Source organism: Vombatus ursinus, unplaced genomic scaffold, assembly GCF_900497805.2.
Source record: "Vombatus ursinus unplaced genomic scaffold, bare-nosed wombat genome assembly UNPS02014852.1, whole genome shotgun sequence".
In the NCBI taxonomy this organism is placed as follows: domain Eukaryota; kingdom Metazoa; phylum Chordata; class Mammalia; order Diprotodontia; family Vombatidae; genus Vombatus; species Vombatus ursinus.
This window is the reverse complement of record NW_020954630.1, coordinates 378,980-406,187: the sequence shown is the minus strand read 5'-3', so window position 1 is coordinate 406,187 and position 27,208 is coordinate 378,980. Positions and strand designations below refer to the sequence as shown.

The following is a 27,208-nucleotide window of genomic DNA, read 5'->3' as shown; positions in this document are numbered from 1 at the left end:
GGAGAAAGGAAGGGCCAGAAGAGCAAAGTCAACAGAGGTTAGGAAACTGCCAGCAAACACCGTGATTTGTTCACCAATCTTAGATCACTAAACAAAATAGGAGCCGAATGCAGGTGATTCACCCTTAGGACAAATACAGACCCAGGGACCAAGGGCAGGGAATCTGAGAGAAGAGGGATGCTCCAGGAGTGTGGGGATGGGGGTTGGGGGGGGGGGGCTGGTCAACACCAGAACCAGAAAATGTGGACAAGAATAGTTCTTTTACCTATTCCGTAAGTGCCCTCTAAGTGGTAAATAATTAATTTTAAATAAATAAATAAACAAACAAACAAATAAGAGAACCAGGCTCCTTTAGGAGTGAGTTTGGTTCAGGGAAAAGCACACTGGTCTGGGAAGCCAAGTACTCTGGGTCCTAGCCTTAGAACCGCCACAAAGCAGGTGTTCGTCCTTGGACAATCCTAACTGTCTAGGTTTGCTTCCTCATCTTCAAATGGGAAAGTGGAACTAGGTAGTGGCTAGCAGCCCTCTCAACTCTATCCTCTCTAACATTAATTATGCCTCTGGGAAGCTAGATGCTGCCCTACGTAGCTATTGGTCAGAACTTAAGAAGGCAGAGTGCCCACCCACAGGAAGCAGAAGTTACCTAGAGCAGAGAAGAAGAAACTTCCCCTGCTTGGACGGGTGTGTATGCTTTCTCAGGCATGTAACCCAAGAGCTCCTCCAAGATTCTAAGGTGAAAGGGGGGGGGGGGGGAAGGAGCGCCTGGATTATTCAATATCAACTCCAGGCACTCCATTACATCTATACATCCCATCAGCCCTTGGCTTGAAGAAACAAAGATCCAGAGATGGAAAAGATTCTTAGAGCTCCTTTGCCCTCACTTTAGAAAGGATGCTGCAGCTCCAAAAGCTGAGGGGACTGGCCCCCAGTACCTCAAGGAGTCACCAGCAGAGCCAAAAGCTGACTTTGAATCCAGCTAGGTCTGTGATTCTAAATTCAGTGTTTTTTGTTGTTGTTGTTATTGAGTCATGCCTGACTCTTCATGAATGAATTTGGGGCTTTCCTGGCAGACACTGGAGTGGTTTGCCATTTCCTTCTTTAGCTCATTTTACTGGTGAGGAAACTAAGACAAAGAGAGTTAAGTGACTTGCCCAGGGTCACACAGCTAGTAGGTGTCTGAGGCCAGATTCGAACTCAGCGAGATGACTCTTCCTGACTCCAGGTCCAGCACCACTTCGACACCCAGCTGCTCCCTTCTACTGCACTATGCAATTACTGACAAGTTGTTATGGGAACATTCTCAAGTCTTTCCCCTCTTCCATCTTGTATGTCCAACTAGTTTGTGGAGTAGCAAAGAACCCAAGGTCATGTCTTCTATAGGCTCCAAGGTACCAATTTTAGGGTTTGGCACTCCCCTCAAGGAACTGGGATGACAGATCAACAGGATATTGGATGAAATGGAGCTAAATATATTCAAGAAACTCAATGGCTAGGGATATTTTAAAAAACTATACGCAAAAAAATTTGTTGAGGGAAATCCAGCTGTTTTTTTTCTTCTTTAAATTAGGAAATAAAAATGTTCTGGATCCCTTTCATTTCTGTTTGCCAGTTTTACTCTAGGTCTTCACTCTTTATATAAAACAAGCAAGTTCATTTGATTAGCAACCCAAGTGACACATAATAAATACATTTGTTCTTTCCTAGGCAAAGTGACTTCAGCTCTGAAGAGAATTAACAATTATTTCATACATTTTAGTTTTTACTCCAATTCTATACTTTTCTAAGAAAGAAAAGAAAGTTCCTCCCCCCATCTCCATGGCTCACCATGTCCACAAATTTTATATCAAAGTATATCACAGAATCATAAAAGGATAATGAAGGAGAAGGAGGGAGGGAGGGCTAAAAATTTAGAATCCTTTCACTCTGACCTGATTATGAGCCCCTCTCCCTTGAGGTCCAGGTCTCCCATGGAAGAGGTTATTTCCTAGAATTGGGCTGGGCTCATGATCAAATCCAATGGGAAGGTCTAGGTCTAAGAGTGACCAAATTGAAGACAGGAAAGAGCAATACCAAGAACACAGTGATTCAGAAGTGGAGGAGCCATCGGGGTTGACCGCACCTGAAGTCAACAGAAGAGCAAGAGGACTGGAGAAGCTGAAAAGACAAAGACAAAGCAGGTATATATATATGTGTGTGTGTGTTAGTTGGGTTTCCCATGGTAGCAAACACAATTGAACCCCTTCCCCAAGACCTCTTTCCCCTCCCCCAGTGCCTCACTTGCCCATGTTTTAAATATGGTGTCTCTTTTCCCACTCTCCACGATACCCACCCCAGAGAGAGGAAACACAAAAGGAGGACCCTGCAAACTCAGAGTACAGTGACCTAGAATAGAGCCACCTCTGCTTTCCAGTATGCCTCCTTGCTCAGCAGGGTATTCAAATCATTCTCTTCCTTTCATTCAAAACAACAAACATTATTAAGCAACTAACATATGTTAGGGATACAAAGGCAAAGACCAAAGAGTCCATGCTTATATTCTACCCTGGGAATACAACATGTTAATAAATAAGTACAAAGTTTATTCAAATTAATGCAAAGTAATTTCACTAATAACTGGGGAGGGGAAGGAGTTGGGAAAGTGGAGGAAAGACTTCATGTAAGAGATGGTGCCTGAGCTATGATAGAGAAGAAGCCAAGGATTCTGTGAAGGTAAGGAGGAAGTGCGTCCCAGACACAGAACATTTGTGGAAAGGCATGAAGGTGAGAGATGGGAAGTCAAGTACAAGAGACAGGTAGCAGACCAGTTTGACTAGAAAAGAAAGTGTGTTATGGGGAAGTAACATGAAATAATCCCAGTAAGGTAGATGGGAGTTAGGTTGCAAACAGTTTAAATGCCAGACTGAGGATTTTGTATATTTATCCTTGAGGAAACAGGTAGCCACCAAAGATTTTTATGTTGGAGGTGACGTGATCATATCTGTGTTTTAAGAATTTCTACTTGACCAATATATGGAGGATAAATTGGAAAGGAAAGAATGGTGGCAGGAAGCCCAATTAGGAGGCTGAACATTAGTTCAGGAGAAGTCATGATGACCTGAAATAGGATGGCAACATGAGGGGGGCCCCCCCAAAAGATTTCCCAGCTTGGGAGCCACCTACTCTGTTGAGCTTTCCCTAATACCCCTCCTCTCCTCAAATGTTCTCAGAATGCTTTGTCTACACCTCTAAAATCTATGCACATGTTGTATCCCCATTAGACTGTGAACTACTTAAGGAGAGGGTCAGAAAAAGAATACTTTTTCTTCCTGCCCTCATCACACTGTACCTTGTGCACATGTTTGTTGAACTGAGTTATCTAGAACAGAGTTCAGAGTCTCAGAAAGCAAGGGCTCATCCAGGGATGTCTTGGAGCCAGCTCACACCAGCTTTCAAGAGCAAGGATAAATGAGAGCATTCACACTTCAGAAATGAGCAAATGAAACAAACCTGGGCTTGATTTGTTTTGTGGGCTGTTTAAGTTTAAGAAAGTGATGGAGAAAATGTTAATAATGCAGAAGATTAAACTTAGAAATGTGTCCTGCTTATCAGAGAGCCAGTTTACCAACACATCCGTGGGTGCCTCGTGCCTACTCTAGACAGTATAGACTTGTAAGCTTTGCCAAGGCTTGGATACTGGAAGCCCCTTTGCAGTGGGCCATTAGGGATGACCTGAGGCCAACCCTGCTGATGTGGGAAAGATTCTCTGTACTGCTCCCCACCACTTATACCACCCTCTATCTCCTATATCTCCCAAACCTATACTTCTAGCTTGCCAGAGGCATCTACTACTAAGCTCAACTAGGGCTAAAATTTTTGCTGACCTTGCAATTAAGCGACCCAAACCAAAATGTTTCTGTAACATTTCCCCTTGAGCTATAGAGTTGTTGTAAGGGGTCCATGAATCCCAATGCACACCAAACATTGCCATTTTGAGTTTTCTTTAGCGCCAACAAAATATGCAATGTGAATATAATTACCATCATGTGGAGGATATCTGAGAAATTTTTTGATGTTAAAAAAAAAAAAGGTTCTCATATTCAAAAAACAATAAGAGTTAATGCCCTGGAGTGTGTCCTGCTTCCTTGTCTCATGACGGAAAATGCTATCCACATCCAAAGAAAGAACTATGGAGTATGAATGAAGATCGAAGCATACTATTTGCTATTTTTTCTTCTGTTTTGTTTCGTTTTCTCTTTTTTGTGGTTTCTCCTATTGGTTCTAATTCTTCCTTACAACATGACTAATGTGAAAATATGCTTAATAGGAATGTATATGTAAAGCCTCTATCAGATTTTAAGCCATCTTGGGGAGGGAGGTAGGGAGGGAGAAGGGAGAAAAATTTTAAACTCAAAAGCTTATGGAAGTGATTTTTGATAAATTAAAATAAGTTAATTTTAAAAACGGAGGGAGAGAAAAAAAGGGACTTCCTTCCTCACCCATAAAAGATCAGTGTTTTAGGGCTGTGGAAAAAAGGAAAATGGTCCCCCTTTGCCTGGGGGGAGGATCTGCAGGGTCTCATTGCTTACCCTGGTAGCTGGGACAGGTGATGGCAGTTGGTCACTCCCACAGGAATCGGACATACCAGATGGTCTCATTCTTCAGCTGGGGCCCAAACAGAGGATTCAGCTGGGCCAGGATGGCAATCAGCCAGCTACCAGAAGCAAAGACAAGATCACGAGTTCGAAAGGAGTCACCCTGAACCTCAGACAAATGAGTTTATTTAATACGATCATTTTTCCATGCAAAAAGTGTGCTGCCGCTCTCTTGTCAATCATTAGGGTTTATGCTTTCTTTTCTTCCACTAATGAGACTAGATCACAGGGAACCCAGTACTGTGTACCCCCGACTGCCCTATGACTAAGCACATGTGTTTATGTGATAGCTAGCCAGCCTTACAGGGACAACCTATGTCCATAAATCATTGTTCCCCTTGCATGGCTAACTGGCCCACAGAGAACAAACCCATGACTTTACATTAACCAAATGATCCTAATAACCCCAAATGACTTAATATTTCTTAAGGATCTTCTGAGATCTAAACACAAAACTGAATTTATTGACTACAGCCCTGGAAACTGAACTTACTAACTGAATCAGGCCCTAGGCTCAGCTCTGCCACTAAATGATCATTTGTCACTGGACAATCAGTCATTCATCAAACACTTAGTAAGTGCCTTCTATGTGCCAGGCACTATCCTAGTTTCTAGAGATACAAAGGCAAAAACGAAAGAAACTTATGTTCAACCTCTCACTTTCCTCAACTGTAAAATGAGGACATTGGACTAGATGCTCTTTAAAGCTCTATAATTAGAAGTCTTCAGCTGAGTCAGGGTGGTGATGGGTCAACTACTGGTGACAGAGAAAAGATAGCTCTCCTTTTTTTGTACATTTGGAGAAAGACGGTTGGTGCTGGAGATTTCCACAATCAGGGCTGAGACACTATCTGTGCTTGAGTTCATTATTCCATCCTATCCTATTTAATCAGGTTAGGCTTCCTAGAGGAAGGGAATAATAACACCTCTTTGCAGTTTACTACTTCACAACCCTAGGAGATGAGTAGTATGTATATTACTAGCCCTATTTTACAGGTGAGGAAAATTGAGGTTCAGAGAGATGATAATGATGATAATAATAGTAACAGGTAGCATTTTTATACTGCTTTAAGGTTTGCAAAGTATTTTACAAATACTGCCTGATTTTTATTGACACACCAATTCTGGGAGGTAGGGGCCATTGTTATTTTCATTTTACAGATGGAGACATTGAGGCTATAAGAGGTTAAGTGACTTGCCCAGGGTTACATGACTGGTAAGTGTTTGAGGCTGGATATGAATTCAAATCTTCCTTGACTCCAGGCCCCATGCTCTATACACTTCAACACCTACCTGCCTCGGATCAACCGACTTGTTCGAGGTCACATAGCTAATAAATAGCAGGGATAGAACAAACATACACACGGGTTTTCTGACTTGGAGTCCAGGGTTTTTTCCACTATACCAAAATGCCTGCCTAATAGGAAATAGGTCAGAACTATCCTTGCTTGAGAGGTGATAAAACCAAGTAAGATGGATAGACTTGGCTTGGTTATTTGAAACCATTGACAGGAGAGCCTCTACCCCCAGTGAAATTAACTCTCAGTCCCCAAAGGCAGTGGTTTTCTTTAACAATCAGACAAAAGAATGGGTTTCTTCCCATCTCTTTCATGAGGCAGGATATCAATAGTCATCACTGTCTAGATTAACTGCACTTCACCCTCCTTCCTTCTCATAGCTGTATCTGCTCTACATAACTCTTACGTCCCAGATAAACTTCTTCATAAAGCGGAATATCTGTAAATCAGATCACCTCTCCACTTGCTTACATTTTAATGTCAAGGCCTCTTTACTCTTCATTTCTGCTCCTTACTGAGAGCAAGAAAAACATCTATTCAGCACTCCCTCCCCTTGGCTCAACATTTCAGAGTACTTTCCTCGAGATAACAAAATAACAACTACAACGACATCTGGATGTAGATCACACTTTAAGATTTATTATCTCTTTCGATCAATCCTGGGAGGCAGAGAAGATGATATTATTATTATCCCCATTTTACAGATGAGGAAACCGAAGCTAGGTGGCAAAGTGGATAAAGTGCTGGGCCTGGAGTCAGAAGACCTGAGTTCAAATCCCACCCCAGATACCTACTAGCTGTGAAAACTAGAGCAAGTCTACCTCAGTTTCCTCAACTGTAAAATGGGGGTAATAATAATACTATATACCTCCCAGGTTTGTTGTAAGAATAAAATGAGATAATATTCGTAAAGAGCTTGGCATAGATCTTGGCACATAGTAGATGCTATACGAAGGCTAGCTATTGTTATTAGAAGATTAAATGCCTTATCCACAACTCCTGGGAAGTGCCAAAGTCTGGACAAGAACTGGGGTCTCCTAATCACTAGTCCATTATTGTTTTCACCATATCATGAGGCACATAGCCCATCAGAGCTCTTCAAAGAAAAGGAGATTTCCTGAGTGCCCACAGCATGTTGTATCCTATCTCAGACAAGTACCAGTTATTCTCCTCTAGGTAAGTCACTTAATCTCTGTCAGCCTCAGTTTCCTCATCTGTAAAATGGGGATAATAATAGCACCAACACCACAGGTTTGTTGTGAGGATTAAATGAGATATACATATGTAAAGCACTCTGCAAATCTTAAAGTGCTATTTATAAATGTTACCTATCACATCACGAGCACGTAGGTGACAAAGTGGGCAGTGTGCTGGACTCAGTCATCAAAACCAGAATTCAAATCATGCCTCAAGTACTTACGAGCTAAGTGACCCTGGGAAAATCACTTAGCTTCTCTTTGCCTCAGTTCCTTCATCTGGAACATGGGGATAATAATAGCACAAGGTTGTTATGAGGACGAAATGATATATATGTAATCACTTTGCAAATTCTAAAGAACTTTTATTAAGCCTTATTGTTATTAATTATTATTGTTGTTGTCATACCACATTAAGTACCTGCACCCTATGAACATGGGAACCATTGACCAAGAGAGAGATTACAGCTACAGGGTGGAGACTCTAGCTTCATACATTTCCTATTTTAAATCTTTTGGAGCAATAACTCATGTTGTCCCATGTTGTCCCCTAGTTTAAATTTCAGATCTGAGTAGCAGAAGTAGTTGCAGGAGAACAGGGACAGGAGGAACAAGTCTAGGCATTTGCAGGCTGAGCACCCAATAGTGGCTGGCAAAACTACTGTAGCCTTTTGGGAAGCTGGACTGTGCACACGTCAGAGAGAAACTAAGGCAACTGGTTTTTCTGGGCTGGTGGCTCAAATAGAGTAGCACCAGAAACATAACTCGTATTGAACTCCCTTGTTGGATAATCAGTATAGTGACATGCTGCCTTTCAGTATACTTAAGGAAGGCAGCCAACTTGGGTCACTGCTACTACTACAATCTCTCCTGTGTTTCATGCTATACCTATAATGTATCACGGACAGGCAATAAAGGCATCACAAATTAAATGGAAAGAACACTTTCATAATGCAAATTTATCTATTTTTAAGTTAAACTGTCATGTCTTGGATTTTCTCAAAGCAGGGAACCCCTGTAAACTCCACCTCATCTCAGAGAACCATGGAACTTCAGTATCAGAGAAGCCTAGTGGCCATCTAATTCAACCCTTTCCTCAACAAGAATCACCCCCTGCACCCTACCTAGCAAATTGTCATTTAAACCTTACCTCCTTAGGGGTACCAGTGCAACATGTATGATGTTTTAAATGCTCAACAGAATCAAGAGGGAAGTTTGGCAGAGTTGGGGATGTGGGGAAGGGAAGATCAGGAAAATAACTGGTTGGGGGGAGTGGACTTCCTGGAGAGTTACTTACAACAGGTAACAGCAGACAGCAGTGGTGACCAACATGGTGATAATTACCCTGCAATGAGAGAGAGGAAAGGTTAGGCTGCACAAAGACAGACAGGTCTAGGACCCACTTGGAGAGGGCATTAGAATCCCTTGGCTCCAGCCTCTTCCCCCACTGCAGCCCACCAATCAGAGGGGTGCCCGGAAACAGCACAGCAGAGACGTCCTTTCTGCTGACTTACAGCTGATAGGATTTGTAAATCTGTAGAAGTCAGAATCAGCTCTGGAGCTCAAAATTTAAAGGGAAAAGGGCCGTGGAAATAAAGGCTCAGTAGGAGACCAGAAGATACATAAGGAAATGGTGAAAACAGAAGAGATGTATGAAATGCAATGAATTGTTTTTATCAAAATCCCAACTAGCTACTTTTCAGGTCCACATGAAACAGAAGAGAGAGGCCCTTAAAACACATCAAAAGGGATTTTAGTCACATCAGAGAAAAAACTTCAGGTCTGTCAGTCAATAAACATTTATTAAGTGCCTACTGTGTGCCAGGCACCATACTGAGAGATTCCAGAGGGCAGACAGAGGTAGTTTGACCCTGAAATAGGTTACAATGAACTTGGGAATCATCTGCTTCATAGGAAATTAGTTCAAAAAGAGTTTTTTTCCAACAACCCTTGAAAAAAAGGAGCGTAGGTGTAAAAGATGAGGGAAGTGAAGCCCAGAGGGTGTTAGCTTCTTCAAGAAAGGCACTATATAATTTTTCATTTTTTCTATCCCAAATGATTAGTATGGTGCCTTGTACAGCCACTTGACTGGTGTGTGTCAAATTGAAATGACTCACTCAAGGTCACACAGCTAGTAAATAAATGGCAAATTTATTGCCATTTGGTCTTCTCCATTATACTATGCTCCCTAAGAGGAGAGTCTCAACAGAGTTCCACTTGTCTAGCCAGAAGTTAGAAGTAGATTTGCCTGGTAGCCTGAAGTCATTCTCTTTATCCAGCTCCTCACCTATGCAGGAAACAATCATTTTACAGAAGCATGGCTCATCCTGACTGCTTGCCCTCTTAAATCTTACTGCAGTGACAGTCCCCACCAAGGAGTTAGCAACTGATATACTAGCTGTGTGACCCTGGGCAAGTCACTTCACCCTGTTGGCCTCACTTTCCTCATTTGTAAAATGAGCAGGAGAAGAAAATGGCAAACCTCTCCAATATTTTTGCCAAGAAAACTCCAAATGGGGTTATAAAGAGTCTGCACACGACTGAAATGGCACAACAACAAAATTTTTCTCTCCTGAGTCCGGCATCTTCTAATTAAACTATAAGCTCCTATGGGGCAAGTTATCCTGTCTTTCAACTCAATGCAGAGTTATTAATCGTTTACTGGGTGCAGAGCACAATATCAGACGCTAAGAAGTTAACTACAAACGTTATATATGGCACGGTATGGTGCCTGCCTTCAGTAAGCTTACAGAAAAAAACAGCCTTTTCTTTGGTATCCATCCCCACAGTTCGTGGGCCAGATGGAGGCACGGCACGAATTCAATAAATATTTACTGACTGAATTAATCAGTGGCTGGAGTGAAGACATAATGCAGTGGTGGGGGGAGATGAAGGGGAAAGAGTCGTAGGTGGGGGTCGGCTTTAAGGTAGTGAAGAGGGCCAGGGGCAACCGAAAAGATGACCTGGTGATTGGCAGGTAAGAGCAGGGATAACGCTTTACAGGACCAGAGACAAGGAAGAGGAACCAAGGTACCAAGTTGGGACCCACGAGGGTTCGGGGGGCTACTCTTACCCGCGATTGGGCCCCTTGGGCACGAACCAGGGCCCGGCAATACCGATCAGGCCCCAGAAGGTGGTGAAGATAATCACGGGGACAGCGAATGAATGAGCTGTCATGGCTGGAGCGGGCTGGAACGTTCGAACCACCAGATGCAAGGTTCGGAGACGGGTCAGAAGGAAGGGGCCCGGGACGGAACGCGCAGAGCCAGGGCAAAGGAAGCCCAAACGCCGCGTCGGATTTCTCTGCCTTTGATTAAGCACACAGATTTAAGGAACCAGCGAGCGCAGCATGCGGAAGCATGCGCAGTAGACTCCTTCAGCCTCGGGCTGGGAAGAGGTCGGGAGGCTTTTAGGACCCAGGTGGGATTCGCGATGTTGGTCCCTTCTTCAGCAAATGCTACAGTTTCCCAAGGCAAACCCGGCAAGGGCGGAGCAAAGGAGAACCCGGGTTGGAGATTGCTTGCAATGTGGGGTAGGATGGGAGGGAACAAGGTGGTAAGGAAGAAGTAAGAATATCTGCCCCAGATAGGATTAAATTATACCACTTTTTCTTCCTTCTCTTAACAGAAATCACGGAATGTTACCTGGAAGCCACCTCAAACATCAATTCGGACATCCTCATTTTACAGATGAGGAAACTGAGGCCAGAGAGATAAAATGACTTGCCTACTGTTGCTCAGTCTAAGTAGAAAGAGCGCCAGATTTGGAGTCAGAAGAACCTAGGTTCGACTCCCAGTTCTGCTATATTGTGTGATCTCGGGTAGGATATTTCACCTCTCTGGCTCTCAGTTTCTCCATCTGTAGAATGAATGGGTTGGACTAGATCCCGTGGTTTTATGATAAGTGATAGACTGGGCAACTGAAACCAGGTGTTCAGCAATTCAGTCTTGTGCTCTCTCTAGTGCACCAAGTTTCTCTATTGGGGTGCCATTTAAAAATTAATAAACGAATAAAAAATTTATTAAGCGCCTACTTTGTGCATATCACCGTGCTAGGGTAAGCTGTGGTGGAGCTAGAAAATTTAGATTAAACGCTAGAGCTCACTTCCAGATCTGGGAGGGAAATAGGACCTAAGCACTCGTAACTATAATTCACAATATCACTTGATAAGAGTATAAGTTATAAAACAAAGTTTCTCAGGAGACTCGAAGGGGGGAACGTTTTTTTTTTGTTTGTTTGTTTGGTTGGTTGGTTTTTTTTACCAATGCGGGGTGGGGGTAGAGGAGAATAGGCTGGAGGCTTTCTGGAAGAGGTGAGATTTAAATTGAGCTTTTAAAGGGCGGTAGGTGTTGCAAAGGGGAAAATGAGGGATAGTATATGGATCAGTTTCTAGCACTCCTACCCTCTTCTTTCTATTTGGCACAACGTGCCTAGACAGCCCTGGCTGCAGGAGCACACCGAAGTCCTCCGGATTCTGTCCTAGTCCTTCGGATTCTGTCCTAGTCCTTCGGCAGCCCTTGCCCAGCCGGCCAATGGCTGATTTTTTCCCCCACAGATTTCGCAGAGGTCCGAGACACCAGTTTCAGTGCCTCACATCCCTTCCTCTTATCTCGGCTAAAGTTAGAGGAGGCAGAGAAAAAGCTTTTCTCCTTGTTCCTCTTTCAGCCATTGCACACCTGCCCCACTTCCCGGCCCCGGCCTCCAGAGTGCCGTGAGGCCAAAGAAAGGTCGCCAGTGGGTGTGGAAGCCTCCAGGAGTGGCGGCCAAGTACTACAAGTCCCACAAGCCACTGGGGTTGAAAGGAGGGAGTCGGAATAGAGGGGAGGCGCCCAGGTCTCTCAACAAACACTGCCTATTGGTTCACTCCAGAGGAATAACGAAGATGAATCTCACCTCTTGCAAGGATGCTCTTAAATCCAGCCTCCTCCAACATCTCCTAGTCTGGTGTCAGATTTGATCTCCACCCCTACCCTGGGCCCAATCCTGCTATCCTCCACCGGCTAAACCCTTCCCTCTTGCTGGCTGGCTTTCCTTCATCCTTTCCCTCCTGTTTTCTTTGTCTTTCAACCTGTACATCACCATCCCATCCCGCCCCGAGTGCGTGAAGTGCGTGGAGGTTTCCCAGCCAGCTCGGCTTGATCCAAGACTCATCACAGGCCAGGGTCCATACTACAGCACCAGCCGCCTGCCTCCGTTGACACGCGGAGCTTGCAATGCCTCAGCTGCAGCGCATGCAGGAGAGCCTGGGCCCAGGGCTGGTCTGGGGTCAGAGCGCAACCCGGGTGTCCGAAGGGCTCTCTCTGCAGGTAGGACTTCCTGCCCAACTCTCGGGGCAGTGCCAGGCCCAAGAAAAGGCCCAGCTCGGAAAGCGGCCACCGGGACCAGCTGGGGACTGGGCCCTTCATCCCTCTGCCTGGCCCTATTCTCTTCGGGGGAGGGGCCTGTCCTGGGACTGAGGCTGAGGCTTCTTCACTATTCGGGTGGCAGGGAGCCTGCAGGGTGAGAGGAGTGAGTACAGTACAAGCTCAGTCCTCTGGCTCTCGGGGAGCTGGAATCCATCCTCCTCTTCAATAGTTTGCATCAGGCTGGCGAGACTGGACTATGATGGAAAGGATGGATAGAAGGAGTAAGGGTTTGTGGGATGAGAAAGAAACACAACACTGAACTATCTTCATAGGATCCTGGGGTCTGGCTGTTTCCTTGATAACCAGTAACCCACAGCAGGGTAAAGGGCATTCCTGGCCACCCTACTCCAAAGGTAACTCCAAGAAATCATAGAAGCCCATGGGGTAGATGACCATCCATGTAATGATGCTCTACTTATATCCTGAGCTCATATTCTGGAAAACTTGGTCTGGAGCCTAAAGAGAATTGCATTCCCTCTTTTCTAGGGCTGGACCCAATCTTTTTCTGTACTTCTCAAGTAGTTAGGATTTGTAAACCACAAGAAGATAGGATAGTCTATGTAGTCCTGAATATAGTAGTCTCTAAGGATTTATTTCTTTGTACTGCCCCTTGCCAATATGTGTTAGAGTTGAAAATTAGAGGTGGAAGGGATCTACACTAAGAGTCAGGAGACCTGGATTCTAGTTCTGGCTCTGCCATTAACTGACTGCATGACTTTGCCCTCCCTGGGCCTGTTCTCAAATCTATACACTGAGGGAGTCAGATTAGATGACTCCCAGGTCCCTTCCAGCTCTAAGTTCTAAGAATCATAGGATAGATTGTTAGAATCAGTAGGTGCAGCTTTCCCTTCAGGAGCCCTTTGAGATGGTCTTAAAAGCAGATGCTGACCTGCCCACTATCTTCCCAGGGTTTGAGATCAGCATAACTTGGTAACAGAAAGCTCTTAAGGAATTGTCTCATTCCTGATGTTAGATCTGCCTCCAAATCTCAGTCGGAAAATGTGAATGTCCATAGAGTAAAGAAACACCATTGCATTAGGAGCTTTTTTCCACCCACAGGGTTGGATTGAAATGAGCCATCCATATTTTGTCTTGCTCTTATGAGTTTTACTGATGCCTTTCACTTCTACATTACATTCATTTTCCATTATGCTCATCCCTTTTCCCTACCCATCAAGTCTTCCCTTGTAACAAAGACATAAAATAAAAGAAAAATAAACAGTTCAGCAGAACCAACCAATATATCAGCCTTGCTCTCCTCCTTTACCTCTGCCCAGTAGAAGTCCTAATGCCTGTCAAGGCTTAGCATAAGTGCCAATTCCATGGCAGCTAGGTGGTGAAGTAGATAGAGCTCCAGCCTTGGAGTCAGGAGGACCTGAGTTCAAATGCAGCCTCAGACACTTGACACTTACTAGCCGTGTGACCCTGGGCAAGTCACTTAACTCCAATTGCCTGGGGGGGGGGACTAATAAATGCCAATTCTTCATTCCTTCAGTTGTCAGTGAGCCACCTCCCCAAATTACTTTGTATTTTATTGTTTTTACTTATCTGTACATAGATAGATATAGATCTATAGTCTTTATTGATTTCTGTGTCTGAGAGAGAGAGATCTTTCATTCATGCCCACCCCACTCTGCCAGTAGAATGTAAGTTTCTTAAGAACAGAATGTTACATTTTTTTGTCTTTGTTAACCCAGTGTTTGGCACTTAATAAATGCTACTGAATTGAATGGAAAGTATATGAAACATTCCATATTCATAGTCCCCTAAATCGTCCATAAAAGGAAGGAGGTATATTTTTCTCATCTCTTTTCCTGGACAAAGCTTAGTTTTTATAGAACAATATAATGTTCAGTTTCATTTTATTGTTCTTTCTATTTATATTGTTGTAGTCACTACATGTTTTTCTGGTTCTGCTTACTTTACATTGTCAGTTCATATAAGTCTTCCTGAGTTTCACTGAATTCCTCATTCCTGGTTTCCTAACCCACAAGAACATTCCATCATGTTTTATACCACAATTTGCAATCTGCATTCTTTTATAAGATCTCCATCATTCACTTTATTAAACAAATATTTACTGAGAGTTCTTGTTAGGAAAAGCTCTATGAAGGATGCAAAGACAATAGTACCTACTCTTATGTAATTTACCATCCAGTAAGGGAAATCAGACAGGGACATGTTAATAATGGTGCATATTTCTATAGGTTTTACAACGTGCTTTCCTTGAAACAGCTTTGTGAGGCAGGTGATATAAATATTATTATCCCATTTTCATATGAGGAAACTCAGGCTTGGGGGAGGTAAGAGAATTTATACAGCTAGTTAGTCCCAAACCTGGAACTCTAGTTCAAGTTCAAGGCTCTTTCAACTAATTCTGCCTCTACGGAGTATGAGGGAAGTGCCATATAATCAACATGAAAACAAATAAGTAAGAAAGAGAGGCAAAGTGGTATAGTAGAAAGAACCCAGGATGTTGGAGGCCTAACTGTGCCACCTACTTGTTGGTAACCACTTTCGGTGTTGTAATAACATGTCATTTAAACTTTTTGACTTTTGGTTTCCTCATTCATAAAAAGAGGTCAGAATTGTATATTCTACCTCACAAGGTTATTAAGGTTCTCTAAGTCTGTTTCCCAATCTGTAAAATGGGATTAATAATGCTTACACTACTGACTTCATAGTATTATCAAGGCTCCGTCCTCATCTGTAAAATGGAGATCATAATAGTTTCAATCCAAACTTCACAAGGTTGTTTTAGATTGCTGTGAATGAGGATAGTACTTTGTAAACTTTAATATGTGCTATGGAAATGCATGCTATTATTTTTATCAGAAGTTCAGAAAAGAGAAAGTTTGCCATGTACTGAAGTTTTCTGGGAAGGCTTCATGGACGAGGGTGAAATTCTGGCCCTAGAGAATTATAACTAACAGCATACCTCCATGGGACAGCTAGCTTGTGTTAGGAGATAGTCTGAAACCAAGCTGCTTACTCCCTTGAGACCCTGAGCATATCTCTAGGCCTCAGTTTCCTCACCTATAAATTAAGGGGATTGGATGAGATGATCCCTAAAGTTCTTTTCTAGCTAAATCTAGGATCTTATTTTTCTGAGCCAAGAATCTATGAGATAAATTTCTGATTCTAGTTCTAAGAGAAACTTTGTTCCTATAAGTAAATTTGGATGCTTTGTAATGTCAGAAGATGAAAGCTGTAAGTTAGGGGCAGCTAAGTGGTGCAGTGGATAGAACACCAGCCCTGAAATCAGGAGGACCTGAGTTCAAATCTGGCCTCAGACCAAACACTTGACACGTACTAACTGTGTGACCCTGGGCAAGTCACTTAACCCCAATTGCCTTAAAAAAAAAAAAAGGCTGTAAGTTAGTGTATTTCCCATTTTGCCTTAGCTTCAAACTTAGAGGCATTAAATATACTGCTTAATTGTAGTAATCAGCTCATCACAGATGCCTGATTATATATGGTTCCTCTGTTTCCTTTAGGGAATGCAAAATTAGGAAAAATGCAACTAAAAACTAATAAACTAAAGACTAGAATAGATACTATTCTGTTTTAGCTGCATTTTTCCTAATTTTGCATTATGTTTAATATTATCTCATTCTTTTGGAAGATAGGTATAAATCCTAACTAAAGATAATCCATGGAAGAATAAAGTCAATGCTAGAATCAACTAGCCAAGTTCCTAATCTCCTAGGACCCATGAGCACAACCTTCTTAAGTGAGCTTGTGATATGGGCAGCTTCTCATAGTAGTTCAGCTCACATTCTTGGACTAATTGTCCATCTAAACGAATAGGAATCTTAGAAGAAATCTTAGAAAAGGAAATGGGTTGGCCAGCTGATAAAATTGCTTATCTGATCATTATTCCATCATAGTCCCTGAGCAGAGGCTGGGATCTGAGGAATGGGCTCTGGGAAGAGCCTGGGGAAAAGAGCTGATGGATAGATAGAAAAGAAGCCTGGCTTGCAGAAGCTGTTGGCCACAGTTTCAGTGTGAAGGACCTTTTGTTATTTGACACCTTCAGATGGGCAGTGATTACTAATAGGATTGCCACTAAGTCCATTGGATGATGTTGCTCCTACTACCCTTCATAGTGAATGTTTCTGATTGGTTCATTGGTAGGGTTGCCATGATAGCCCTCAATGAGTGTGACCTGATATAACCATTATTTGTTATCTGTATTCATCAATTCCTAAAAATTATGGAAGCAGAAAGCCTTTAAAATAAGAGAGTTAAAAAGGGGAAAGATTTACTGAGCTGAGTTCTGTAGAGAGTCACCTTAAAAATTCAATTGAATCTTCCTGATTCTTCCCAAGGTATAGGAGCCCCAGGGTCACATGAAGGGGTTGGAAAGTATGCTTCAGACCCATGAAGGTCCCTGACTATCCTCTCTGTAGCCCCAGGGACTTTGCCCAGGGTGACAGCAGTGTAGAGTGATTACTGTCATTGCAGATGCCAGTGACATTTGAGGATGTGGCCGTCTACTTCTCCCAGGAGGAGTGGGCAGTACTGGACCAACAACAGAAGGAGCTTTACCAGGACGTGATGAGGGGGACCTATGAGTTGGTGACCTCGCTGGGTGAGGGCGTTGATTACTTGCTTGGTAGCTGTCCAATCAGCAATCCCCAGGTGCGTGGGGTCAGGAAGCATAGAGCCACAAATTTCCTCAGAATCCCTGAAGGATCAAACAGCTCAAAAAGGGTTCAGGGCCTGGCCTTGACCTCTGCTTGGTTGGTCTTCTGGGGGCAGGGAGTGGGGTAGGATTTGGAGTAAAAGTGAAAAGAACATTGGATTTCTACTCAGAAGACCTGGGTTCAAATCTGAGCTGTCCTACTTACCACTTTCGTAACCATAGGCAAATCACATGACATCTCTGGGCCTCAATGTCATTATCTACAAAATGAGAGGGGGTGGAGGATTCCTAAGGTCTCTCCCAGCTCTAAATCCTATGACACTATAAAAAGGGCAAGCATACTGAGCCAGTGTAACCCCCCTGCCTTTAATGCAGCCGTACAAATGTATGTTGATGCCCTAGTACATCAGCCTTTCACTCTTGACTTGATGCCTCCTTTCCCACTGCCCATTCTTTGCTGGTCAACATCATGTTTTTCATGCTGTAACCCTCAGCCTAAGTCTTTTCAGTTTCAGTACACCACTGCAAAGGTGGTGAGCCCAAGACATTACAAATGTGCATTTTATGTCAAATTTCATAAATAATATCTGAGCCCTCTATTTCTACCTATGTAATTATAAGACACACCCTCAACCAGCTTTCTCAATCCAGGGTATCCTGCTGCCAAACCAGAGGTTATCTGTAAAATTGAACAGGAGGAAGAACCATGGATGAGGGATTCCCAGAACCACAGAAGAGGCCTGAATCACCAATGGGGTAAGTTTTGCTTCAGTCTTTCAACTTTCAATCACTGCCCAGATCTCTGGTTCTAAGCTTTCCAGCCCTATCTAAGCAATTTGCATTCTCCTTATCTGCATTTGTTTCTTTACAAACTTTCTTTCTCACAAGTTGATCCTGTCTTCCTAGTTTGGACTGGAAGCTCTAATTTTAGCAGTTACAACAAACATTTATTAAGCTCCTACTGTGTGCAGAGCACAATGCTAAACTTGGGGGAAATGCATTCAACCATACACTTTGTTAAAAGAAAGGAAGGATGGGAGTTTAACTTGTAACAAGATAGCACCAACATCTACTATATTTAACCAGAGGTTTTGGTTTATTTAATAAAGTCTTCATTTAATTGTAGTTACTGACTGTTTTCTTCACTATGCTTCACTTGTTATGAGTTTTTCCATTATTTTTATGCAATATAATATTCCTTTACACTCCATTATCATTTGGCACATAGTTTGTTTCCAGTTTTTGCTATTATAGCGCTAAGCTATTAATAGCTGCTAAGAAGATCTCTGTACAAATAGACCTTTTCTTACTACCAGTAACCTCCTTAGGGTATAAATCTAAAGTGAACATTTCTATATCTTCTGTGTATCTCTAACAAGAGCATTCACACCCTGTGCCAGCACTCTTGATGTACTGCATCCATTGTTTTAGCATCCTGGACCTGTTGGTTCTAAATTTAACACTGATTTTGGCAGGGTATGTATAGACCTCTGCCACCATTGCTTCCTTCTCTTCAATCTTCTAAAAATTCATTCCAGGGTCCGACATTACCCTCCTCCATCGGTATCAGCCCAGGAAGTCAAAATAATGGATAAAAGTAGGCCAGAATGTCAGAGTACTGGCAGAAAGGTGTCATATCTTCCCCTTTTTCCCCATGGGAATGGGCACTCCCAGAATAACTACTCAAGTTTCAAAGTACTCTGAACATCCATATTCACTCAAAATAATATTTCATCACTGATGTTTCCTTTTTCTTTATAGCCAGCCTAAGGACATAATTAGCTCAAAACAAGTCATTTATTGAAATAGTGGAGTAAGTAAATTTGCAATAAAACATTCTTCTCATAAGCCTAGGGCACATGCTTTCCCAAATATACATACCATTAGTGAGGAGAGAAAGCTGGAAGAAGGATAAAGCATGAGGGGCCCACACATGGGAAATATGGGAGTGGAGGGAAAACTCACACCTCTGATGACTACCACTGTCTTTCTGGTAATGTCATCTTGCTGGTCTCATTGGGCCCAACTCCTTGAGCTGTATGGATGTGGTTTCTGTGCAATGTTCTTCTAATCCTTGTCTTAGCTGAGTGGTGCTTTGGGATTGTAGTAAACACTGAGGCTTGGGCAGCCAGAACCAAATTAAAATGTCATTGGGAAATAATTAACAAAATAAATAAAAATACAGTATAACATAGATAATGTTAGTATGTGGTTTTTGAAGTCAACATGTGACCCCATTTTTGATACTGCTGGTCTACATTGAGCTTTGCATCTTCTGGGTTCCTCCCTTGGGGAGGGGGGTCACTGGAGCCATCTTAGCCCTAGGATATAGTGATTCTAGGATGTAAAGGCAGGCTGACAGCTCTTTGGTCATAAGCTAAAATAAAACAAAACTTACAACCTGGGGAGAATATCCCCAAAGTTACGTCTTTCCTCCATGACCCCTGTGTCCTCAGTGGACATCTACAGCCTTACTGTACAGATAGTATCTAACTTAAGTTAGAGAGTTCTTTGATACTCCCAAGAATTTCTCTGGCTTAGCTGCAAATTTATCTGAGCCAGAACTACATTAAGTAGGTAAGGTCAGTATTCTCCACCAACCTAACCTATATCCATGTCTTTATTATATGGGTCTGTCTGCAGTAAAACCTGATAACTTTGGTTCAGTATTTAAGGCCTTGAAACCTCAGTTTCCCGAAATATCAATTCCCTATTGCTGAAAGGTGGAGTTGGGGTTTGTTTGGTTTTATCTAAATATTTCTTTTCATTCAAATCTAGATGTGTGTATTATCCCCAGCTCTATCATCCCAGCTCCCTAAGGTTCAAGCCTTCTGACTGAGGGCTGTAGCCTGGCTATTGTTCCACAATTAATGGTCCTGTCTAGATACGGAGCAAGAAAACTAGAATAGGATTCCTTTTTTGGGGACTACCCTGGGGCCGGGAACTAATATTCAATGACAGGAATATAGTGACCTTCTTCATAAGCTAACATCTGGATTCTTTTTTTTCCTCATTAGGTTCTAGGAACAGGATCAGAAATGAGAAAGTTAAGGATATTGGAGATAATATGGAAGATCCAGAGACATTTACATTCTTGATGAAGTCAGAGGGTATTGTTCAGGTCCCCCTAAAGCTGAAAAACAGTAGTAGAGAAAAGTCCTGGAGAAAACAGGCCTATCCAGGAAGGCCTAGTGTACCCCAAAGGCCATTGGGGAAAAAGAAGCCCCCAACCTGTGCTGAGTGTGATAAGAGCTTCAAAAGCAACACAGCCTTGATCATCCATGAGCGCAGCCATACTGGAGAGAGGCCTTTTAAGTGCCCTGAGTGTGGGAAAGGTTTCCCTTCCAAGGGGGACCTGAAGCGGCATGGAAAGATCCACGTAGAGAAGCATGATGGAATGGGAGAGATGCTCAAAGATGTTCCTTCAGAGCATGCCCTCCCCAAGCATAGAAGACCTGCCCCCAGGAAGCCTCATGTCTGCCTCCAGTGTGGGAAAGGCTTCAAAAAGGCCGGAAACCTCAAGAAACACATAAATGATCACCTGGCAGAGAGGCCCTTTGTCTGTGGGGAGTGCGGCCAGCGCTTTCGCCTCAAGCAGATCTTGGTGTCCCACCAGCGGACCCACATTGGGGAGAGGCCCTACAGCTGCCCTCAGTGTGGGAAGTGCTTTAGCCAGAAGCACCATCTCAGGAGCCACCACCGAGTGCACACAGGCGAGAGGCCCTTCACTTGTCCCCTGTGCTCCCGATGCTTCAGCCAGAAGCACCACCTGGTCAGCCACCAGCGCATCCACACAGGTGAGCGTCCCTTCATCTGCGTCAGCTGTGGTAAGAGTTTTAAGGACAAGAAGACGCTGACCATCCACTGCAGGGTGCACACAGGTGAACGGCCATATACGTGCTCCGAATGTGGGAAGGCCTGTAGTCAGAAGCAGCATTTGAAAAGCCACCTGCGTGTGCACCAGGCAGGGGGCCAAAGACTGCTCCCATCATGCCCAGAAGAAAAACCCTACCAGTGCAAGGTGTGCGGGAAGGCCTTCCGGGACAAAAGGATTATGTTGACCCACCAGAAGACCCATGATGAAGAGCCAAGACACTTCCCAGCACTGGGGATTGTAGCATTCCGAAAGAAGGGACCGCTTCTGTGAGGTGACAGCATGACTGTTCATGGATTGCCATGGCCAACCACTAGAAGCAGCATAGAATGGGACAGCTTCAAAGAGCCATTTGGGAAGATTACCATGGGGCCGGACCACCTGGGAGTTTCCAGGGGGATCAGGTCACAGTAGCTTCTTTCTTTCTCTCATAGACAGGATGAGAATGGCTAGGTATCTCACAGGCCACCAGATAGGAGCCTAGAGAGGAAAAAATTCTCCTTATGGGTAATGTGTTAAAGGCTTTTACCTGGGTCAAAGATTAGCAGTTGTTAGTGTGGCCCTACCCACAGAAGAGAAATATAAGTTCCTCATCTTTGAGAAGTTGTCACTTGACGATCCTTTAGAAAGGATGTTAAAGACATCTCCCCATTCTCTTCTCTACCATGTGAAAAATTGCTCGAACAAGGTCCAAATAGCTCTCATCTTGCCAAGTCATCCGAGGTCTAAGCTGAAAGTACTGTGATTTATTCTTACATTTGGAGGGAATAGATTGATCCTTCCTGGTTGCCAGTAACAATCCAAATCCATCATCTTTCTTTTCCCGCAGGGCAGCAGTATGGTGCAAAAATTACTGTTAATGATCTGGAATCAGGGGCCCTAAGGTCCACTCCACTCCCAGTGGAGCAAGTCACTTAATCACTCTGGGCCTCAGTTTCCTCTTCTGTAAAATGAGGGAGCTAGACTAGATGACCTGTCAGGATCCTTCCAGCTCTAAATCTATGATCCTATGATCTCAGATTTTTGTGTGGTTGATTCCCGTCCTGTGTTATGAACATAAAAGCAGGGTCACAACATTGGCTGATCCTTACTCTTCCATAATAAAGTTTTACCATCCCTGTATTTCTCCCTCTCTCTGCTGTTCCATGTGGGTTCACTGCAAGCTCCCTGACATGTCTATTTATTATATTGTTTCCAGGGTAAGGAGGAGACTTTTGGACAGGGCATGGTGGGTGCAATCTGGTGTAGGGCAGAAGTTGTTGGATTAGAAGCCAGGAGACTGAAGATCTAGCCCAAGTTCTTCCACAAACTAGCTGTACAACTTTGGGTAAATCACTTAGCTTCTCTGTTAAATGGCTCCTCCCTCCTAGATCTCTTCACTGTTCTCCTCTGGTTGGTAGAAGGTGTCCAAAGCCTTCACAATCATGGGTGGTCCCAGAAGCTAGATGGGCGTGGACCAGGCCAGATTGGCTGATGGAATACTACACTTTTGTGGAATTCAGGAAAGTTGGATTAACTTCATGCTGTTATCAGACATCTGGGTCTGAATTTGAGTTGGCCAAGAAGGAACTGGTTAGAAAAAGCTAAGCAAAAGGGTAGTAAACTGATGTTGAGTGCTGAATCTTTAGCCCAGGGAATTCAACGGACTACTACATAATAGAACTTCATGCCCTCTTTCTTTCCTCCTTCACTTCCTCCTTCCATCTTTCTTTTTACTTTTTTCTTTCTCCCTCCATCTGTCCTGTTCTTCCTTTTTACTTCATCTCTTCCCCTCCCCATCACTGTAACTTTTAGGACCAAAGTGCCCCTCCCTGGCCAGCACTCTCTTTCTGTGTTGTCTCTCCCATTAAAATGTGAGCTTGTTGAATATAGAGATTGTCTTTGTCTCTGGTATTTGTATACCCAGCCCTTAGCACACAGTTTGGTGCTTTTTCATTCATTTCTCCTATCCCTCTCATTTTTCTCTCCATCCTTCTCTTCTGTCTTCCATCCCTCTTTCTCTATTTCTCATTCGACCTTCTATCCATCTCTTTCTTCCCTTCTGCTCTTTCATTCCCTCTATTTCTTCGCCCTTCTCCCATCCTTCTCCTTCCCATCCCTTTTGTTTCTTCTTCTCTCCTTTCAACCCCAACCTTCACAATTTGCAACCACTGGAAGGCAGAGCAACAGTCAGTATTGGGTATTGGAAAGGAGCCCCATTTGCTGAAATCTTTGTGGAACAGAGATCCCCACTCCAGCCCTCTGTCCTGCCCCCATTTCCCCTTTCTTTGCTTTTTATTTCTCCCAGTGTTCTCATGCTGACTAGATGCCTTCTCTTCTGTGATCAACTCAAAACTCATACAGTGAAAAAAGTACTGGACTGGGAGTCAGGACATCTAGGTTTCAGTTCTGGATCTGCCACTAATTAGCTGTTTGACTTCAGACAAGTTTCAGCCTTTCCAAGCAAGTTTCTTTATCAGAAGAATGCAAATAACACCCACCCAGCCTATTTCTAGAGACATGTGGTGAGCAGCAAATGACTTAATGTATATGAAAATGAAAGTACTTTGTAAATGGCAAAGAGCAAGTAAGGGGTTGTTATTATTCATACTAAGGTATTAGGAATTAACCTTATTTTTCTCCCAGGAACATTTACATTTTAAAGAGGTACCTGGAGAGAGTGATACCTAACCCAAAGGAATGGATTACTTGTAGTGGAATTTAGGGTGTTGAGCTAGGTGGGGAAGGAAATATTTAGAGCTTGTGAGGACCTCAACCCCTCAAATCACCTCACATCCTTCACTTTCATTTGAAGCCAACTTCGTTCTTATACTGTTTATTTCTGTCCTGTCTCATTCATCTAAAGGCAGCATAGTACAGTGCCACTCTGACATATTTAAAGCCCTAACGTTCAAGTATACCTCATGTCAATTGGTTTTGAGACAACCCATCATGTGACCCAGTGTAATAGAGTAGTACATTCCAAAGGAACAGTATTCTAAATGTGTGATCCACTGAAAAAGGTTATGGCCATGTTGTGATTTGTACAGTAGGACTTCATTATTTTAATGATGTTGCTGCAAAATGACATTGGTCAGCGTGAGTTTCTGTGGGGTATGCTTTTATATTTTTAATTTAGTTTCTCAACAAACTCACTGTTGTATACACCATAGGGAAGGGAAATACGCATTTATATAACATTACTATACGTCAAGCACTGTACTAAGCACTTTACAAAAATCTTATTTGATTCTCACAACCACCTTGCAAGGTGAGTGCTGTTTATTATGCCCATTTTACCACTGAGAAAACTGAAGCAGGCAGAGGTTAAGTGACTTGCCCAGGGTCACACAGTACATGTCTGAAGTCACATTTGAATTCAGGACTTCCTGACTCTAGGCCCACCACTGGACCACTGAACCACCGAGCTGCCTCTAACCTTACATTCTATCCACTATCACTCCATAGGTTTGTGTCTCAGTTTCCTCATCTTTCAAAGGGGGGTAATTAAGATTGTTGTGGGGAACAAATAAAGTAATTGATGTGAAAATGTTTCATAAACTTTAAAATATTAATAACTTATAAGATTTGATTTTTATCTAACCACAAGGATAGGCTTCATTGAACTATCCATATTCTCTTCCTCCAATTCCTCTTGTCTCTATTGGCAGAATCAGGAATACAAAGACAGGAAAAGCAAGAGGAACTCTGGGAGATGTGTAAGAGCTAAGCCCAATTAACAAGATGACTCTACAGATGGACTCCTGGAACCCATGATCTGGGACAAGCAAGGAAACAGGACTGAAGTGTCCTCTTTGTCCCCACTGAGAATAGAATGAGAGGACAAAGGCCAAGCCCACAAGAAGGAAACTGAAGATGTTGGATAAGATTTCTAGTAACTGAAGACCACTTGACCCTGCCAGTGTTGCAAAGAGTGTGCTAGGTAATACACTTCACAGAAGAAGGTTGGTCAAAATGACCTTCCAGGGTCACCCGTAGCCTGGCTTGCCTTGAGTTGGTAGGAACTCCTCAGTAACTTTCATCGTCTCCTGGTGGTATGGGAGAGCCAGAGGGGTCTAGTTTAGAGATAGGGGAGTGGAACCAGGTTAAACAGTGCCTGTATGCACATGGTGGATATTCACTGAGGGTTTGCTAAATGACAGCTCACACTTCTAATCTGAAGAATGAGAGGGTTGGAGCAGATCACCTCAAACACTAAATCTGTAATTGATTAAATCATGAGGTTTTAAGGTTTCCAACACATTTCTCAACTATAAGTATCTCCATTTTACAGATGAGGAAAGTGGGGAGGCAGTGTTTGAAAAGCATTGATTCTGGAGTCGGATGACCTAAGTGGGTTCAACTCTTGCCTTTGATGCCAAGTTTTTGCAAAAGCAAAATGAGGTGATGAGATTTAATTGCCTCAGAGATTCCTGACAGCTCTAATTCTATGAGGCTTAGGGAACGTTATACAATCAGAAAATGCTGAAGGCAAGACTTCAACCCAGGTCCCCAGTGGAATAGGAATAGTCAGCCTGGAGCTTTGCCTTCTGGAGTTGTGTTTCCCACAGTTGTATAGAAGCACCTGGTGATTTTGCTGCTGGAGAATGCCTTCGCACTAGATGACGGGCAGACACTTTACCTGGACATGGCGGGGGAACAATGAGCTGGTAAAGTCTAGGAGAGAAGCCTGCCGTTGGTGAGGGAGGAAGAGGGCGTACTTCTGTCCCAGTTTCTTGCTTGTACCAATCCCAGTTCTCCCAATACTTATCTCCCCAGAATATACCCTCCTCATACTGAAGGCCCAAATTCTCATTGGCCTATCTGGACAAAGATAGCCCTGTTCTGGTAGTGTTTGGAGTCCAGGTGTGCAGACAGAACTATCTGCCTGGGCCCTGAGGAACATGGATGCCCATTCTGGTAGGCCAACACCTTAGTTCTGTTCCCTCACACAAGCGCCGTTCAGAGCCTTGGACTATGGGCTTAAAGTACCTCCCCACACTTTTGCACTGCTCCCACACTTAAGACCCCATCGTCTATAACTCATCTGACTGTCCTTTGCCCTGGGTTGTCCGTTCTCCCATGCTGTCTCCTCCCCTAGCCAGGAGCCTTCCTTGGAGGTGTAGAAAGGATGACCAGAGCCAGCTAGGTCTGCCCTCTTGATGAAAGAGTTAGGTTACTTAGCCTCCAGAAGGTAGGTATAGATACTCAACCTCCTTGTAGACCAGAGTCCCTAGGTAGGGTGGTCTCTGGATAGGTCAGAGTTCCAGGTAAACATCATCTCCTCCCACCTCTTTCTATCTTTCTTCCCGTAGGTTCCTCTATGAAACCTGAGCTGTTGACCTGGCTAAAGCAAAGAGAAGGGCCAGGGAACTGGGCTCCAGGGAAAGCCAAAGTCACTCTTGTATGATTTTTAACATGTGTATGTTTTTCAGAGCAGGATTTTGTTTCACTAAATCAGGGGTGGGGAACCTTTGGCCTCAAGGCCACATGTGACCTTTTAGGTCCCCAAGTGTGGCCCTTTGACCAAATCCAAACTTCACAGAACAAATCCCTTTAATAAAAGGATTTGTTCTGTAAAATTTGGACTCAATCAAAAGGCCGCACTCAAGGACCTAGAAGGCCACAGGTTCCCCACCCTTGCACTAAATCATATGCCTCTTAAAAAAGTCAACAAACATTACAATAATTATCAGTCTGATTTAGGAAACCACATTCACTCAAAAGAGTTTACTTAACTATCCACTTAGCAAAAACCAAGTGGACGAAGAATTTCTGTTCCTAGACTATAATACAGTTGTATGGGCAACATATAGAACTGATCCATCAGCATATATACTGCAGTGGCCCAGCGAACTAGGCCTAGAATTGAATGGGAGATGTAAAAGTGCTTATCACAGTGCCTGCTTGTCACATATTAGGTGCTTAATAAATGATTACTCCTTTCCCCACTCATATATCCACAGCAGCCTCAGGGACTGTTTTCTGTACCATCTGAGTATGGCTGTATGTCTGATTTACAAAAGAGCTGAAAATACATGGATTAGCCCCAGAAATTTCAGCCCAGGGCCATCTCACAGAAGAGCAACAACACTTTCTTTGAAGTAGCTACAGTTGAGAGTTGCAGCAGATGGCAGCAGCAGCTTGCAAGCAAAGAATTAGTAGTTATCAGTAACT

General features: G+C 43.4%; 2 protein-coding genes across 4 annotated transcripts; one reads left to right on the top strand and one right to left on the bottom strand.

Annotated features, from left to right (window-relative positions):
- Positions 1 to 1,155: 1,155 nt before the first annotated feature.
- On the bottom strand, positions 1,156 to 10,492 carry ATP6V0E2 (ATPase H+ transporting V0 subunit e2). Its single transcript, XM_027841040.1, has 4 exons — positions 10,199 to 10,492; positions 8,423 to 8,470; positions 4,566 to 4,690; positions 1,156 to 2,154 (listed from the first exon to the last, which is right to left on the bottom strand). Exons 1-3 carry the CDS (start codon positions 10,300 to 10,302, stop codon positions 4,597 to 4,599), a joined length of 246 nt encoding a protein of 81 aa, XP_027696841.1. The 5' UTR covers positions 10,303 to 10,492; the 3' UTR covers positions 1,156 to 2,154; positions 4,566 to 4,596.
- A 1,846-nt stretch (positions 10,493 to 12,338) lies between these two features.
- Positions 12,339 to 26,545, top strand: LOC114027079 (gastrula zinc finger protein XlCGF8.2DB-like). Of its 3 annotated transcripts, XR_003567207.1 has the most exons (5): positions 12,339 to 12,431; positions 16,998 to 17,124; positions 17,830 to 17,934; positions 20,196 to 21,456; positions 24,703 to 26,545. XR_003567207.1 is itself a non-coding variant. In XM_027840915.1 (4 exons), the coding sequence occupies exons 1-4, from the start codon at positions 12,339 to 12,341 to the stop codon at positions 21,323 to 21,325; spliced, it is 1,455 nt and encodes a 484-aa protein (XP_027696716.1). In that variant the 3' UTR covers positions 21,326 to 22,742. The 3 variants fall into 3 exon arrangements, 2 of the variants coding, with proteins under 2 accessions (XP_027696716.1, XP_027696717.1); XM_027840915.1 differs by lacking the exon at positions 24,703 to 26,545 and having other exon boundaries at positions 20,196 to 22,742; XM_027840916.1 differs by lacking the exons at positions 12,339 to 12,431; positions 24,703 to 26,545 and having other exon boundaries at positions 17,041 to 17,174; positions 20,196 to 22,742.
- The last annotated feature ends 663 nt before the right edge of the window (positions 26,546 to 27,208 follow it).